Consider the following 18,359-nt stretch of genomic DNA (forward strand, 5'->3'; position numbering starts at 1 on the left):
ATTTCTAGTCAGCCATGTACAATGTACAGCCATCAACATAATGTAATATGTAAATTAGTCTTAATATTTTATTAATGTAGTTATTATTGCTCTCCTTTTCCAGTAAATAGTCCGGAATGGATATATTCGTCTACAAAAGCACCATAATGTAGTCCATCGCAGGGCTGTACACTTAGCTTTTTCACAAGCCCCATAGGTGCTCATAAATGCAAACAATTATGTACGCAGAACAAATTTTTTTGCTTGAATTTATTTTTTCAGTTTTGGGCTGCTCACAGGCCCATAATAAAATGTAGACAAAGTATGGCCTGCAGGCCGCACTTTAGAAATCCTTGGTTTACATATTTCACTGCAGGCTTCCACAGCACTGCATATACAGCAGGCTTGTGGAGGCGCACTCCAGCCTCAAGCGTCTCCTTACTTCTTGTTAAGTAAATACATGACAAAAGAAACACTTCCTCGCTTTCTTTTTGAATGTGTGCTGCGTAGGAATTGGGAGCGGAGTTACCAATGCACAAAAAAAGTATTGAGTCAGACAGCACACAGCAAATTTAAAACGTAAAATAAATAAACTAATTGGTCATCTATTATTAAGTGAAATGCTTTGTTTTCTCTTGTATATTTATAATTGCACTTTAACCAATCAAACATGTTTTTCCCCAATTACTGGAAAACATTTTCAGTAAAATACTCCATCCGTCCGTGCATCCATTTTCTATGCCACTTATCCTCATTAGGGTCTTGAATTTCATAGTCAGGTGCATACAATCGCCTAATCGAAAATGGGCAACATGGGGTACTCACAACACCTGACAAATGACCCAAAAATGAAGAGTGTTCAACATGATGGTTTATGGGAAGGCCATGAAAATGCACTTTCCACTGTGAGGGACATAATGAGGAAATGGAAAACCACAAACAGTTTTTTGTTCAGGCCAGGAAAATCATTATAGGCAATGGCGTAGGATGGTGAGAACAGTCAAAGACAACCCACAAACCACTTCCAAAGAACTAAAACATCAACTTGGTGTAGATGGTGTCGCTGTGCATTGCTGTGCCTAAATTTGATTTGACATTTGTCAAAACATCATTCACTCTCAAAGAGTGGGGCTATGGGTTATTTCGGCATGGACCCAGTGTTGTGCTTGAACAAATTCAAAAGAAAGCGTTCATTGAACACGTTCATTTTTGAAATCACGTTGAACTTAACACAACATGCTTGTGAGTGCAGAACTTTGTGTGAGAATCAGCGCCACTGTTTAGATCCAGTTATTACGTTCGACAGATATCTGCATTCCTACTGCAACAGCATGTTATTGTTACCACCCACATTTTATTAGTGAGAGGCGGTACTTCAATTCCTTCACACTGCATTACCCACAAAGCGTTGCGCACACTAGCGTAACAAACCAACTTTGCAAGGGGACCTATTATGCTCATTTTGGAGCTTTTTATTGAGTTGTGGACACCTATAGAGCAGCTACACACAATAATTGATTCTGCACCTGTTTCTACAGTATTTGCATGGACTTCCTGCTTTGACACAAATGGTCTGTTTAATTTACACGCCCACTCCGCTGTGATTGGTTCCTGAGGTTCCTGTAGGTCGGCGTTTAGCGAGTGCAGGCAATCTGCAGCCTATATAAGGAAGACGGGATCGTACTGACAGTAGAACTCAAAATTGAAGTCCTTTTCTATAACTGTATCGGGGAAACAGATGAATAAAACCAAACAAATTGGTTGGTTGGTTCCATTGTGCACACATTTGTTCCATATGCAATAACAATCCATTTTACGTGATATAATTTAAGGTCCAATATAATTTATTTCATTGCATGAAACAATACTATAATTTTTTATGGCTTTTGTTTGCTGGGTGTGAAGAAATAAACATGCATAGGCTAAAAAGCACAAAAAAAAGAACAACAAAAATCTTCAACATTGTTCTACAATTCCACAAGGAGGTCAGCAACACCCAGCTCCAGAGCCGCATATGGCACTTCAGCCTCTTTTTTGTGGCTACTTTCGCAATGCTCAAGTATTTTTTAACACCCGAATCTGGAACATACACATCTTTGTAAAGACTTTTTGAAAAATCTGACTTTCTGTGAGACCCCGAATGAATCCTGAGTTCTGACTAGTGATTGGATGAGCTTGGGGGAAGCGGGTGCTGCCTGCTTTGGTTGGGATGTTAAAGACCTTCCTCCAATTCAGTACACTAACTATGAACGTGAACTATTCATATTTATACTGTGTGAGCTGAACTCTGAACTGGTTCATAAGAACTATGAACGTGCACAACACTGGCTCCACCCACTTTACTACTTTAGTGTCATCTTAGAGCAAACACACACGTCAAGGTAAAAGGCAGAAAACTCTAAATTGTAATTGTAAGCAAAACATCCCAGTGCTCTACATCTCGCAACTACTACTAATGTTACAGCGAGTAGCAGAATAACGTAAGAGCGGAGTAAACATTAGCGCTAGCTCTGCTAGCTCGTAGTACTGCCAAATATTTGAAAGAAGACTGCTGATAATGTTGACAGAGCGCATTAAAAAAACTCAATTCACTTGTTTTATTGGAAGTTGGATTGGGCAAGATTTGATATGTACTGTTATAGATTCTTCCCATGATAAGAAAGTAACTACCGGTTTAAATGATAAAACGTAAACAAGCCGAGTTGATGACTGCGCTCCACAATGGATATAAACACTGAACAATCCCCTCCGAACCAAAACAGGTTCAATTGGCTGAATCTCCTCTTACAGAGCGCGAATGGAAGCTAGCAGGGTTGAGGTTGTGTGGTTGTACGCACGCTACTTGGGCTCGATGAGTATATTTTCACCATGTTGTGTTTTACAGTTTTAATGTAAGGAAGGTTTTAGAGTGCCGGGTGACTACAAATTTCTGAGTGAAAAAATACGAGAAGCACGTTTATTTTTGAAGGAGGCTTGTTAGCTAGTGTACCATAACATTAGTTTGCTGGTCTGACTCTGTTTAAAGGCTCAGCAGCCTATGTTATTAGCAATGGAGAGAATGTATGTCATGTGGAGAATAGTGTGTGTTTGTGTGAAAGTCTCATGAAAAATGATGATGATACTGAACCATCAGTCTGTAAATGTGCTAACAGTGCGCTATACAAGCAAACGGCCATTTACGACGACTACAATAACATAACACTAAGCTTTGCTAGCTCATAGTCTTGTGAATTATTTGAAACAATGTCGTTGGTAATATCAATGCAGAAGCAGTCTGTGATTGTACAAGCCCATCTGTATGCTTGTGAGCATGAAAGTATGCTAAGATGAAGGCTGAAAACATCCAGGGTCAGTCAGTCATTATATAAGTTTTTATTTAACTTTACAAGAGTTGCTGCTGAGCTTGTTAACTCCATGTACTTTTTGTTGTGTCTGAACTTGAAACAAAGATAAGTTATATGGAAATATTACTTCACCTACTGTGGAAACGTTTCGGAGAGCTATTTATTTAAGTTTTTATTCAACCTCTAAGCGTCTTGAGTCTTGGAACTCCATTCTCTCCTTGAGCTGTTTTTCTATTAGTTTGGTGAAACATGCTTTAGGCAGTTAAAAGAAATGAAGTGTTTGCATTATTCAACGTTTTAGGCAAATTTTTACACTTTTACTGCAAATGAATGTTGGCTCCAATTATCGGTTATCAGCCTATTTAACTACTAATAATATTTATCGGACCAAAAAAACCCAGACTTTTCGATCTCTAATATATTCTGTATATATACAGACATACTAGACAGGGCTCGACAATAACAAAATTCGGGCAAGTAAATCCAATCAGTGATATTCCCGTCGGGCAAGTGCACTTTGGCATGCCATATTGCGAAGAGTTTTTTTTTAAAGCGGTAATTGCGTAATTCCGGTGGTAATTTGCAAACCAATTCTTGCAAATCTTAAAATGGACCAATCAGAATCATTTATTTAGACCGCGGTCCGTAGTCCATAGTCCGCGTTTTACCCACACCCGTTCTTGTTCACGATCAACCAATCGGCGATCGTTTGACTAGGAAAACATCTATCATGGCATCCCTGCCAACATCGTCTAATTCTTCAACAACTTCTGAAGGAAAACACCAAAAAGTGATGAAACGGTGCCTCCTAAACAAGTATTTTATTAGCGGCAGCCAATCAAATAATGGTACATGTGAGTGAATCACATTACTGTGACAATTTTAAGTGGTCACAATGAAACACCACTGATTAGATCCAATACCAAGTGCTGATTTTGGACAAGCTACAAAATCTAGCGGTTGCATTTCTCTGTGTATTTTTCCTCACCTTTGCTTCACAAATTATTGTTTGACCATTGAGCATTTTTTTCTGGATTAAAAACACTTTACTAGTACACAAATGTGTCTATTCAATAATGTTTCATTGTGGTACACGACTTATAAATATCACTGCTTGCTACGACTACGATGTGTAAGGTAGTATTGGAGTATTCCTCCAAATACAATGCATCAGTACTATTATTTGATGAAGGATTCAAGTAATTTTTGCTTTAATGTAGAGCCCTGCTAGATATTATATATGTAAATAGATGTGCAAGATATATGACAATGTTATGGGATCTCTGAGTGAAAGAGGCTATTGCTATGCCTCACTGTGGCTAAATTCTTTCAGCCTCCTAAGGGCATTTCTGGTTGGGTGCCAATCCCAGTGTTTCTCTCTGATTGACCGTGGTGGACTCTGTTCCTGGTTGTGCAGACTTTCAGCTCCGCTTCCAATGCCGCTGTACTGCGTTAGCGCGTGCAGGCAAGCCCGGTGAAGCGTGACACACGAGAAAGGCAAAAGAGGCTGGGGAGTAGTTGCAAGCTTTCTCATTGGAGGATGGCGACCACTTCTTAGTGTTTACCCATGGCCCAGATATTTGCTAATACTCCCCCCCCCGGTTGACCATCTATCCCCGACCTCACTCCCAAAACCCTCCTCCTCTTCCTCCAAATGGACTCTCAGTGCCCCCCCTCCACTCAGCCTCGTGGCTACAAAACAACACAGATTCAATCTGGCCCTTTTGGAGAGATACAAACTGCATTGTTTTCTACTTTCTATTCAAAACATGCAAGAATACAAAACCCCTGTAGTGGAGAATCAAACGTCCTAATCATTCAGAGATCAAAAAGGTAAAAGCATAATGTATGCTTAGAAGACTGATGATAAATTTGCTTTAAAATGATCTTTGTGTATTTGTTAAGAGAGATAAAACGCACAGAAAAAGCATTGCCCTAATAATAAACACACGATCACTTGATGACTTTTGAACCCGCGCAGTTCCAAAGTTTAGAATTTGTGAAATTTTGTAGTTAATCCTCATATACAACTTCGGATTGAGAGTTTTAATTGTTTCAGAAATACAAGCTTCACACTCAGGCCCGGTCCTGCCCACACAAGAACACTCCACACAGTGTGGGATCATTAAATAGTCTCGTTCACACAAGAATGAATCACTGCGTGGAAACGGTGCGGTCATCCCTCGCTACATCACAGTTCGAATATCGCTCCCTCACTTGATCACGATTTTTCGAAAAATAATTAATGATCGCTCTTTTGTGGTTAAATACTCAGGGCCCTACGATTGACAGTTGACAAAATGATGGAATTGTCCATTAAAATCAGAGTTCACCGTCTTGCGCAAACTGACGTAATGTGACTGAAATGCTGTCATGGTGAGCGGGAACATTCATGTGGGGAAGTATTTACTCGGCGGACAGCTCAATCGTGGCAGAATGTCATTACAAACGCTAAACCACCTCCTCCCCAACTAAACGTATTGAAATGGCAATAAACGCTGGCGAAAGTTGGTGGAACCTCCTCTTACGGGGCATGAATGGAAGATAGCGCCTCAGGCAAGGTGAGTATACTTTCACATCGTTGTGTTTTACCGCTTTAATGTGAGTAGCGTGTGACATTCTCAACAAATACAGAAAACACTTCTGGCCTTCAAAATAAGAGCTCTGTTTGTCCCATGTCGTCTTAACTGTAAAATAAGAGTGTCATAAAATATGTAGTTGGAATTGCATTAGTGACTACATCTTCTTTAACCACAAGCATTGGCATAACAATTTGTTGAAGGTTGTGTATTCATGTGTGCAGAGGCTAATATCCCATTAGAAATGTTAGCTAGGCTACATCCATTTCTCAACACCGGCCTAGAAAATCCTTAATCTAAGGATTTTTGCATTGAATTAACTGACATTTTTTTCACTAACCCACAAAGCACACATGCTATATTGGTAAAAAAAATGTGTAAAAAATATTGCCTTTTAAAAATGCACATTTAAGCAAATAATTTAGGCCAAGTGTACATATATACTTAGCATTTTCGAGCATAAAAATTGCTAAATGAACAAAAATACAAATTTGTTTAGAAAACATGGCATGAAAGGTAATACAGTGTCTGTGACTTGTTTGTGTGCCTGGGAAGTGATGTGTGTGACGTCAGCTAGCTAGAATTGACCGCAGCCGAGTGCTAGCCAACTCAGGAAGTATGCCTTCCATTTGTGAGTCTCTCTTATTTATGTCTAAGATGGCTTATTTTCCATTTTTATGTGTAATATATTGGGTAATACAAGCTTGGAAGCAACCATAGGGGTGTTATTTCATCTCAGCGGAGCTCTAATAGTGGAAGAAAAACATTTTTAAAAAGGTCATAATCAGGTTTTCTATGCTTTAACTATGAAAATATTCAATTTATTGAATCTTACTTGAAAATTCACTTATCACGGTGGGGTCTGCAACCAATTAATTACAATAAACGAGGCATAAACAGTACATATTACTGTTATATCTTGTTGCAGTCATAGATCATACTGTTTATAATTGATATAATCTGCAATAGCCATACTCTAGTCACTTCATTGCAATACTGTACATATTACTGTTATTATATATTGTCACATCCATACTGTACATACTGTTTATAATCTGTATAATCTGCAATAGCCATATTATAGTCATTTATATCCCTGTACATATCCTCACTTTATTATAGTCCTAGCCTGTTATAGTTTGTAGATCTGTCCATTTTTCTACATTTACTTACTACGAAGGTACTTAAAATTGCACTTCTGGTTGGATGCTAACTGTACTAGTGACATGAGCAATAACAATAAAGTTGAATCTAATCTAATCTAATCTAATCTAAATACACAGACACTCCAAAACCCGAAGACGTAAGAATGCATGTGCATAAGGTCCTTCATCTTCCGCTTGTCCGGACTGATGACAAAGTGGAACTACAATCTGTGCAAAACTACTTCAACCGCAAAATTCAAACCGCCATTTGGCGACGGACGCCTGTATGATGTCGGCTTTTCGGTAGCAGTGCACAACGTGTTGGCTGCTACGTGATGCCGACGTCAACATTCTCAGCAGGTAGTGTTTAGCTTGTCCGCACAGCAACAACAAGATGGTGTTAGCAGATTTTTCCCATTCTGAAAGCCGGTTTCAAAAATGGAGCCAGTGGACAGGAATCATTCATTTGGACTGAACGGATAACTTTCCCATATCCATCTTCCAGAAAGTCTTTCCAGAAGACAAGAAGCGTTTTTTGCTGTGGAGGGGGCGTGGTCACATGGTCCAAGTGTATTTAGCAGATCTAATCGTACCTGCTGCTACTGTTGTTTGGGTGCATGCTTGTTGCTGAGGTGGGATGGGTTGGATTCAGGGGCATTTGCTGACACCCCAGGATAGCCCAAGCTTACATTTTACGGATGGAAGAGATGAGGTGGGAAGGGGGGGGGGCAAGTACAAGCTTAATCTGTCCCATCTGTTGCACTACGACTCCCACCCCCCCTCAACAACACCATCACTACTCAGTCTGTGTCTGTCTGGGTCTGGTACAGTTATGCTAATCCCAGATCTTACACTGCCCTCATAGCTTAGAGGCCACCACTACAGGCCACAATGCACTTGTACCGAAACCCGGCTTCCACTCTCCTCCCACCCTCTGTACCCTAACTTTCCCCCAAATATGTGGTGAAAACACAGATGACTGCGGTGGTGTTTGCCGTCACATGACAAGGGGGATTTGGGAGGATAATCGCAGATGATTTATGAAAAGTCCTTATGGTGTTCACCAATGGTCTATCCCAAATAGCGTTGGCTGATCTGAACATAACACTATTACACTGCGCCGAGACACTCAAGTTCATTTTATTTACTATATATATATATAGCAACACTGATACATTCCTTATTACGCAGACCCTGTTGTGGTTATTAACATGTTTAGTTCGGGGCGTGACAAGCTAGTGCTAGCGATCAGAATCACTTTTATTGTCACTGTATTGCATACAACAAAATTTGAGTGCAAATCCACTGTGCATTTTGTAGAAAGTAAAAATAAGCACTGCTTGCTTAAAACTGCAAGCAGTGATGAGCGGGCTCGAGCACCTCGGCGCCACTCGGGGGTACGCGGACACGCCGTACAAAAAACCGTGGTGATGGGATAAGTCGTAAGGGACTTACGGCACTTACAATTTTCTGCCAGGAGGGGGCGACATGGGTGGCAAGGCGGGTATGCGGTCACGTCCCGTCCGAAGCCCCAAATCGCCATAAAAAATTTGCGACGATCGGACCGTGCGGTAGGTACTTGTGGCACATTTCCACCAGTGGGTGGCGCTATAGAGTCTATGTACACACACACTCACAGAGTGGAGGGTGACCCAACCCACCAAAAAAATTTGGAGACGATCCAACCATGCATAAGGAAGTTACGGCAGATATACATTTTCACTAGTTGGTGGCGCTGGTTTTTGAACATGGGTTCTGGAGCGTTAGGTGCGTCTTGTCATGCCCAAAGTTTTAACCAGTGTCAGTGCTTGAGCCCTAATAAGGAAAAGGATAAAAATAAAACAATAGACAACAAACGAATAAGAATATAAATTAAATATAAGTATAAAAGTGGCAGGTGTTGTTCAAAATAAGTGTAAATATATGTACATCAAAAACTATAACCTATGCAGTAGCAAAATGTAGAATTGCAGTCAAAAACATTAACCTATGCAGTAACCAAAATGTGGAATTTCGGTAAACAAAATGTAGTATTGCACATATTGTACCTGAGTTTTGTACCCAAATTTTTGATGAGATTCTGCCATTAATGAGCGATTCGCCAAGGAAATACTGTACTTTTCCGCACAAACAGTCCTTCCCCTCCCAATGATAGCTTTTCATTCAATTTACGTGAGATTCCGTGTGGAACATTATTCTTCGATTGTAAAGGCCCTAAGATTAGGAGTCATTTCCAAAAGCAACAGGAATAATTGGTGTGTTTCTGTGGGACCTGTGGGGGTCAGGATGCTTGGTGGTTGGTAGGAAATCAAATACTTATTTCCCTCAATCGAATGCCAATTAATCTGTACCGATGTGTTTTTTCTGGATTGCTTAACCTTCTGTCTCACTGATAAGCTTTGGGATCTTATCTATAAAGCTTGTGTATGCACAAAGCCAAAAAGTTATTAAGGCATTTTCCAAAAAATACATATGATATCAAAAAAAACATTTGTGGAAAGCGTTGCTACTCACCATGACACTGATGTGTATAATTTATCACTTAAATCTAATATCCTATGTTGTATCCTATGCTCGTCAACGTTTGAGTGGTGGCTGTAAATAGATTGATACCCGGTTGCAATCTTAAGTATCATAAACACCATAATGCATAATTACACATGTATTGGTATCCCTATTAAAACATACATTAACAACAACAGTACTTGGAAATTTGATCATTTGGTTTTATCATAATGAGAACATTATTTGACCAAACTAATAGAAAAATAGCTCCTGAAGAACATGGCGTTCCTACACTTGGAAAATCTCTGTGATTATTTATTACAATTTCAAGAGACTTTTCTGTGTTTACGTTGATGTGTGTTTGCTCTAAGACAGGGGTCTCAAACGTGGCCAAATGTGGCCCGCAGGACACTAGTTTGAGGCCCCCGCCTTGATATGAAAGTTTAATGTTAGTGCGGCCCGCGCAAGTTTGATATGGATGCTGTATGGTATCATGTACCCAGAAAAAATTATTACGTTTGATTAATGTTCATGTTAAAGGTTAAATAACTGTTAATAGTTATCCTCCCTATCCGTGTGGAAGTGGTAAGTTTTTGGATATTTAAGTTTAAAGGAAATAACTTGAAGGCTACCGTTTAGGTCGCTAGCTCTCTAGTTTGCGAGTTAGCATGTGTCTCAAGACCCTGCAGTTGCGCAATATGTTGTAAATAAAAAAAGTATAAGTGTGACTATAGTCGTGTTTTGTCATGTCTACAGGGCTGTAATAATGCTTTGTTCATTTTAATCTGAAAAAATAATTTGTCTACCCACCAACTATATGTGGTTTCTTAAGTTTTTATTATTTGCCCTTTTATTATTATTATTATTATCATATTTATTTATTACTGATTGGTTGATTTTCTTTATTATTGAATTGTTTATTTATTTTTCATCTTATTTTGTGCAGAAAAATAAAAATTAAGATATTTGAGAACAGTGGAATGTTTTATCAGAGCTTTTCTTGTAGAAAATTGGAACCAAAGCACTGAAAAAGTTTGTATATTTTTCTGTTTTTAATAAATGTGTTTGTTTTATTTTTTTTTTGGAAAACCTGATGCGAGCCAGCCTTGCCCAGACCCTAGCTCCAGTGGCCCCCAGGTAAATTGAGACCCCTAATCTAAGATGATACTAAAGTTGGTCTAAAGATACTCTCTCCGCTCGAGAAAACTTCCCTCTTCATTCTGGCTCTGCCACTAAGGTGTGCCGTGGCTTGATTAACCAATCAGATGATGCCGTGGGCGGAGCAATGCTGGAGACAGTGACTGAGGAGTAGTGAGTGAGAGTGAGAGACAGACAGACGTGGCTGAAGCTGAGATTAAATAACTCAGTTTTAAAGTGTGTCAGGCAAAGATGCCCAGCAGGAACGCACACCTGTGTTTGTATTTTGATATCGGCCGTCTGATTTAAATAAAGGCATACGGATATACCTCAAAAGTCCAAATGTCGGCCCCTAACCGCTAATATATGTATGTATTGACAGCTCCAAATAAACAGAATGTGTCAATCAAGCTAAACAATACCACAGTATTCTAAAAATCAGTTTAACTCATTGACTGCCAGCCATTTTTAGAGAAGACAGAGTTTTGGGGCATTTTTGCTGAACTTTCAAGACCCACAGAATATTGAGTTTTAGAACTATGTAAACATTGAAACTATTTAAAGAAACTCTTATTTCATCAAAAAATGGTTTGTTTTTATCCTTTTTGAGTCTTTATAAATTGCAGCAGAAAATAGGGTGGTATCAGCGAAAAAACATTATTTTAAGCAAATATTGCAAAATGGGCTTTTTCTGCAAAGAGGCAAATTCAAGCGGAATGGTGACTGACGTCTGTATTTTTTGTTTTTACCTCAAACATCTAACGAGATGTTTACTTCTACCAAACAACAACAGATGTAGAACATAATACAATAGTTAATAGTTGCAGAACATTTGAATAACACTTTCAACCATGTTATTGGAAGCAATAAGGGGTTGCGTTCAAGACATCACGTCAAGGTCGTGGTGCAATCATTCAAATAATTTGAGTACCTCGATTATTAAAAAATTGCGATTTTTTTTCTTGAGGAATCACTTACATCACCAACACGATTATGTCAAGAGAGAGAATGTGACAAGTCAATGAACCAGAAGGAAAACAAAATGTAAAAAAAAAAAAAGACAAAAAATGTGGAACCCTGACGTTTATCTGTCTTTTTAACAAGTTAGAAAAGAGCGTCAGAGACGGGCAAGTCCAGAAAATACGGTAATTAAACAAAATTATTTTAACTTCTTTTGCATTAAATTTTATCCAGCAGAGCAGTTGCTGCCATGAGAGCTCCCTGATCGACTAAAAAAAGGAAGGAAATAATTGTTAGTTGCAGTCCTAGTAAACATACTTACATAGCCCTCAAATAGCCTGCAATGTTGTTAAAAATCAGAGCTGTGTTCCATCAAATGGAGCAAACTGGCACAACCATTCTACTATGCACATTTGCTTCTTCACTCTTCACTATATACGTACATATACCACACAGGAATGGAAAACAATTAACATTACATTAGAATGACTGAGGCAATAATATGTGGATTATACACTCACACACACACACACATTTACACACAATCCCATCCAATTTATTCCGGTCGACTCAGAACAAGACAGCTGTCTATTGACACCTTCCAAAAAATCCCAAATCTTCCACAGTCCCAATGAATAGAAATGGCCAATTTTAACTTAAGTTTTTTTAAGTTCGACATTTCTCACCCCATTCAAACCGTTCCAACACAAAAGCATTCATCTCATTCCAGACTACCAATTTCCCACGTGCCCATAAATTCCTCAAATTCTGCACTTTTTACGATAGAAATTACCTTCCAAATTACATCCAAATTTACCAACCGATTCAAACCATTCCAACACCCAAATATTCAGCTCACCCAAAACATGCAGAGTATATTTTTATTCACAAGATTTTCCAGAATTCCCCAGGAAAATCCCATTGGAAATGCCATCCCAGCATAAAAACATCCAGGATAACAATTCTTACGTCTCCTTGTAATTCCACATTTCAGTCCAACGTCAGCATTCACAAGCAATTTGCTCTACTAATGAGGGTTTCCCATACATTTGTGGCGGCCCGCCACAATTACATTTGGATCACTACAGATGAATTTGGCAGTACCTTTTGTTATGTTATGAAAAATAGATCTGTTAAATCACATTATATGACTGTCTGAGTGGCTTATCATTACAATTCTGTCCAGTAATCACAAGCACTTCAGCTTGCATAAGGAAATTATACTTTAATTTGCAAATAATAGTCAAAAACTTGCTTGACAACGGACAGTCAAACAGAACGCCATTTTGCAAAAACAGCACAACTCTTAACAAATAAGCTAATACGCAACGTAATGACGTTACAATGGTAACGACGACTAAGCGCTAACAGCAAACATGTAACTGTTGTTTTCCAGTGCCCCACATGGCCACTGCCATTTGTGTCACTTTTCTTATGACAAACCAAAATGTTCAACTTGATAAATCCACACACAAACGCAGTTTTTTTTATCATGTCTTCCAGCACTCAGCCACAGATACATCGTAGACCTGGGAAATCTGCCTCCTGTTATCTTTACAGTATAATTCAACTGAAAAGTCACACACTATTTGCATTAAGATATCTTTAAAAATGATAACTTTGCTCACACATGCCACAAATTTCCCCACACTAGTCCAGCATCTCAGTGATGAGAATCTTATCATCTTCAAGGTCTCACTGAAGCCTGGCCTCTACCCAGAGTCTGGAAGGAGGGGGGGGGGGCAACTTGGCAGACAAGGCCTGCAGTATGTTTGGCAGTGTTTTTCCAGGCCTTTTGTACACAGAATGATTAAAAAGGAGCTAGTGTGGGTATTTGCCTCCACAGTAGCTATGCATGAAATGAACGCTACCTGACAACAATGAGATGAGAGCCACAGAATCCACGCAGATAAGGTGCATATATGATTAAAAAAACATGAACCACTAATAATAACAAGTGATGGTGCAATGTATAGATAAATACGTGACATGTTTACTAAAGAAAACAATCAATACGAAAATATAAACACTTACCGGCCACCGGAGTTAGAAGAAGAGCCACGCAAAAGCCGAATTTTGCCAAGGAGTGCATCGTTGTGGCTCGCCCGGCGACCATAGTCGAAAACACCGACTTTTGTCACTTGAAGCTAATCCACACTTGATTGGACTTTTTGGTTGTTTTCCTTTGGCAATTATCACGTAAAAGTCTTCTTCTCCTGTCGTTACGTCAGCTCAAATCAGTCAAACAGCTCTTTCGGGCGTACGCATATTGATACACGCGAAAAAAAAAAACAACAACAAAAAACAAGCGTTATTTATGTGTAGTTTTTGAAGGAGTAAACAATAAAAAATATAAGGTATTTGAGCCCTGCGTAAACTCTACCGGTAGGCTAAGCGGTCAGCTTGTTTGACGAAAACAAGCCATGTCTACGAGCTAGCATACTAGCCTTTAAGCGTCTGTCTGGAGCTACAAAAAACTTAGCTAAAGACGGGAATAATGTCGCTGAAAACGACGCATTCCCCGTTTAAATCCCCTCATCCGTAGACCATTCTCGGGTGCACGCCTAATTTATTTCGCCCACCCGCGTCTGCTTTTCAGACAGGACGTTCCCATGTAATTACACGTTAGCCAATTAGCTCGGCTAGGCGGCTAAATGCTATGGAGGCTAGTTAGCCAACGGCTAGCAAGTTATTTCACTGCGTCCTAGCTCACTTGTCGGTCTTCTCGTGAGCGATTTGTTTACGGTAAAAATGGCACGCAGCCACTTTTCCACACGCTAAAAAATACTACTCAAGAGCGGTAGCACGCGGTGGAGTGGGAGACTTATATCTCCGGTGTTGATCTCCCCCCGCGGCGGTCGACTGCGCTGGTCCCAGACTCTTTGGAGCTCCGTTAGGCAGACAAACAGACAGGCTGGGCTGATGGGAACGCCTCATTTGTTGGCTTGTCTGGACCGCTCGTCTCCGGTATCATGTTGCTGTGGGTTGGCGTCGGGAGGGCGGAGGAGTACAGTACGGTTGGAGTCAGCGGGGGGTACAGCAGCGCCACTGTGCCGCAGACTGTGAGCACGACACCCTGGCAACATGGGTTGCGTTCAAGTTGCCTCGTAAAACTCAAACACGTTCAAAATACGCTTGGTGCGTTAAAGGCCCCTGATATAACACCGGAACAAAAACGTAACTGCAGAACATCCTTGGAATGTTTAAATAATAGAATTTCCTTAGCATTGCGTTTGAAAAGTGCAAAACATTGACACCAAACGAGACAAATATATTACATTTTATAGCAATTTTATTGCTAAAGACGTGATATTTTGTAAAAGAACACATAAAATACAGTATGTTGCAAAAATAAATTGAAAAAAGTATCAGTATTTATGTCAGATTCGGTCTATATGCTTTTTTCTTCTTCAATGTTTGCTGTTGTTTTAATTCTAAATATTTATTCTCCATAATCTGTAAATATTTTTATATATATATATATATATATATATATATGTTAATACAATATGTAGAATATGACTTTTGTCTCTTAATATTTTGACTCAGAAAATTTTTTCATTTCTGTTGTCGTAATTTTGTTTAAAAATCTCAACTTTCTTTTGGTAAATTTTCTCATTTCCCATTTAACATTGTGACACTTTATTGTTTTATTTCTCATAATATTTGGACTTTAAAAGGGATTTTTTTCTCTCCAATGTTCCAACTTTGTGCTACAATTAAACTATTAAATTAAATTAATTAAACTAAATTAAATGTAACTAAAATTACATTGTTTTTACTCTTAAAATAACAACGTTCTTCTAGTAAAAATTTTTTTTCTTAATATTTTGACATTATTTTTGTAAAATTATTGCAGATTTTTTTTTCATTTTTGCTGTTTTTTTTTTATCATATTTTTAGAATGTGCAGCCGACCAATAAAAAAACAAAGTAAACGTAATATCCGCAACATTCCACTAGGTGGCGGTGTAAGCTTGTGCCAGAACGACATGTTGCGGTCATGTGCTGTAAACACAACAACAAAAATAAAAAAAATCCTTAACAGTGATGCGCGTTTTATAAATCAGACAACAGCTTATAAAAATAGGTGTAATTTAACCCCTCATCATGTCACGGAACAGGATAGCAGGGTTCTTTTTGGAGCCGGGTTCTGAATCGACACTGCTCATTGTGGATGTGCTGACATAAATCCCACCTGACAGCTGAAGACAAGCTCATTCTCTTTTTTGGACAAACAGTATGGCTTTACCTGAGGCGAGGAAGTTCACCCGGGGTCTCAATAAACCAGGAACCGCTGCTGAGCTGAGGCAAAGTGTTTCTGAGGCTGTGAAGACGTCTGCGATGGTGGTAAGTGGGCGAAAGAAAGCTCATCCATGCACACTAACTACTTCATACTTAACATTTCAGCCTTTTTCCTACCCGAAGGGGTCGGAACAAAATACTAAATATGCAACTACTTTTTAAGGAACGCATGAATGAACATTAGCTCATCTTGAGGAGTAAGTTTGAATCCAAAGAAGGATTGTGGAGATGAATCTAACAGTTACTTTTATGGCAAATGTTGAACCAAAAATCAACGTCAAACAACGAAACTGGAGCCTATTGGAGCTGAAATCGGACAATACTGAGTTAAAAAGTCAATATGGCCGCCTCATTAGGATTTTGGGTCAAATCAAATCCAGACTACCGATAAGTAAAAACTGGGCCACGAGCCCATCGCAGTAGTCACATCCATCTTTGGCAATGATGCCAGTAATGATGTCGGCACACAGGATCGGGATTTAATAATGCATAAGATGGCGGTAGGTGTTCACTATTTTTAAACCTTCTCTTCTCTGTCGCTGGGTGTCAACGATACGATAACCACCCGATGTTCCATCAATTATGCATAAACAAACTCAGCGATCGCATTACAAACTCATGTTGACATTGAAATTATATATGATACTCTTGTTTTGTTTTTTTAAAGTCATATACAATATTGCAAGTACGTTATTTTTTTTTAAAGATACCCCTTTGTTCCCCCCCGTCAACGGGCCCTGACTGTACGGACATCCTATTCAGTCATTTACCGGTTGTCTGATTGTGACAAATATATTACATTTTACAGCAATTTTATGGCTAAATACATATTATATTTTCATAAGATCAATCAAAATATGCAAAAATAAAATCATGCATATGTCACTTTGACATTTTGTAAAAGAACACATGTAAATACAGTATGTTACAAAATATAAAAAATATAATATAATATAAAAATTCTAAAAATTTTCCTTCAATGTTTGCTGTTGTTGTTTTAATTCTAAATATTTCTTCTTCATAATCTCTGTATTTATATATATATATGCTAATACAAAAGAACACATGTAAATACAGTATGTTACAAAATATAAAAAATTATAATATAATATAAAAATATAAAAAAATATCAGTAATCATGTCAGATTCCGTCAATATGCTGTTTTTCCTTCAATGTTTGCTGTTGTTGTTTTAATTCTAAATATTTCTTCTTCATAATCCCTTTAAATATTTATATATATATATATGCTAATACAAAAGAACACATGTAAATACAGTATGTTACAAAATATAAAAAATATAATATAATATAAATATATAATATAAAAATATTAAAAAAATTATCAGATTCCGTCTATATGCTGTTTTCCTTCAATGTTTGCTGTTGTTGTTTTAATTCTAAATATTTATTCTCCATAATCTTTGTAAATATTTATATATATATGCTAATACAGTATGTAGAATATGACTTTTGTCTCTTAATATTTTGACTCAGAAAATTAAAACAATTCTTTTTTATTTCTGCTGTGGTATTTTCATTGAAAAATTCCAACTTTCTTTTTGGTAAATATTCCTCTCATAAATTCCCATAACATTGTTACACTTTATTCATTGTTTCTCATAATGTTGGGACTTTAAAAAGGATTTTTCTCTTCTCCTTGACTTTTTCTTTTCTCAACAGCCCCTGACTGTACGGACATCCTATTCAGTCATTTACCGGTTGTCTGATTGTGACAAATATATTACATTTTACAGCAATTTTATGGCTAAATACATATTATATTTTCATAACCTTGTTAATGTTAGAATAGGGGTGTCCAAAATATGGAAAAATAAAATCATGAATAGGTCACTTTGACATTTTGTAAAAGAACACATGTAAATACAGTATGTTACAAAATATAAAAATATAAAAAATATAAAAAATATAAAAATATAAAAAATATAATATATAATATAATATTTGACATTTTGTAAAAGAACACATGTAAATAAAGTATGTTACAAAATATAATATAATATAATATAATATAATATAATATAATATAATATAATATAATATAATATAATATAATATAATATAATATAATATAATATAATATAATATAATATAATATAATATAATAATATAAAAAATATCAGTATTCTTGACTTTTTCTTCCCTATTATGCAAATGTTTCTGCTCTTTTTATTGACTTGTGGACTTCTATAGAGCAGCTACACACAATAACCAACACTTTCTAGTTCTTCCAGAATCTACGCCTATTCAGGTGCACCTATTTAGGACTATAGTCCCATAATATTTTGACTTTATTCTTATGATATGATAGAATTTTCCCCAACATTATTTTCCAGAAAATACAACTTTTTGTTTTTTTGTTTTATAATAACTTAATGGCATGGCAT

At 37.6% G+C, this 18,359-nt stretch overlaps 1 protein-coding gene across 1 annotated transcript in view; it reads right to left on the bottom strand.

Moving 5' to 3' along the window:
• The window catches only part of LOC131104622 (bone morphogenetic protein receptor type-2-like), a 43,491-nt gene extending 28,797 nt beyond the window's left edge, over window positions 1-14,694 (bottom strand). Inside the window, exon 1 of the mRNA XM_058051987.2 lies at window positions 13,684-14,694. Within this exon, the coding sequence (XP_057907970.2) occupies window positions 13,684-13,765 (82 nt within the window). The 5' untranslated portion in view covers window positions 13,766-14,694. The remainder of the gene's footprint in view (window positions 1-13,683) is intronic.
• Between the last annotated feature and the right edge of the window lie 3,665 nt (window positions 14,695-18,359).

This window comes from Doryrhamphus excisus, linkage group LG15 (assembly GCF_037039965.1).
Source record: "Doryrhamphus excisus strain RoL-2023G ecotype Guam linkage group LG15, RoL_Dexc_Guam_v1.1, whole genome shotgun sequence".
NCBI classification, from domain to species: Eukaryota; Metazoa; Chordata; class Actinopteri; order Syngnathiformes; family Syngnathidae; genus Doryrhamphus; species Doryrhamphus excisus.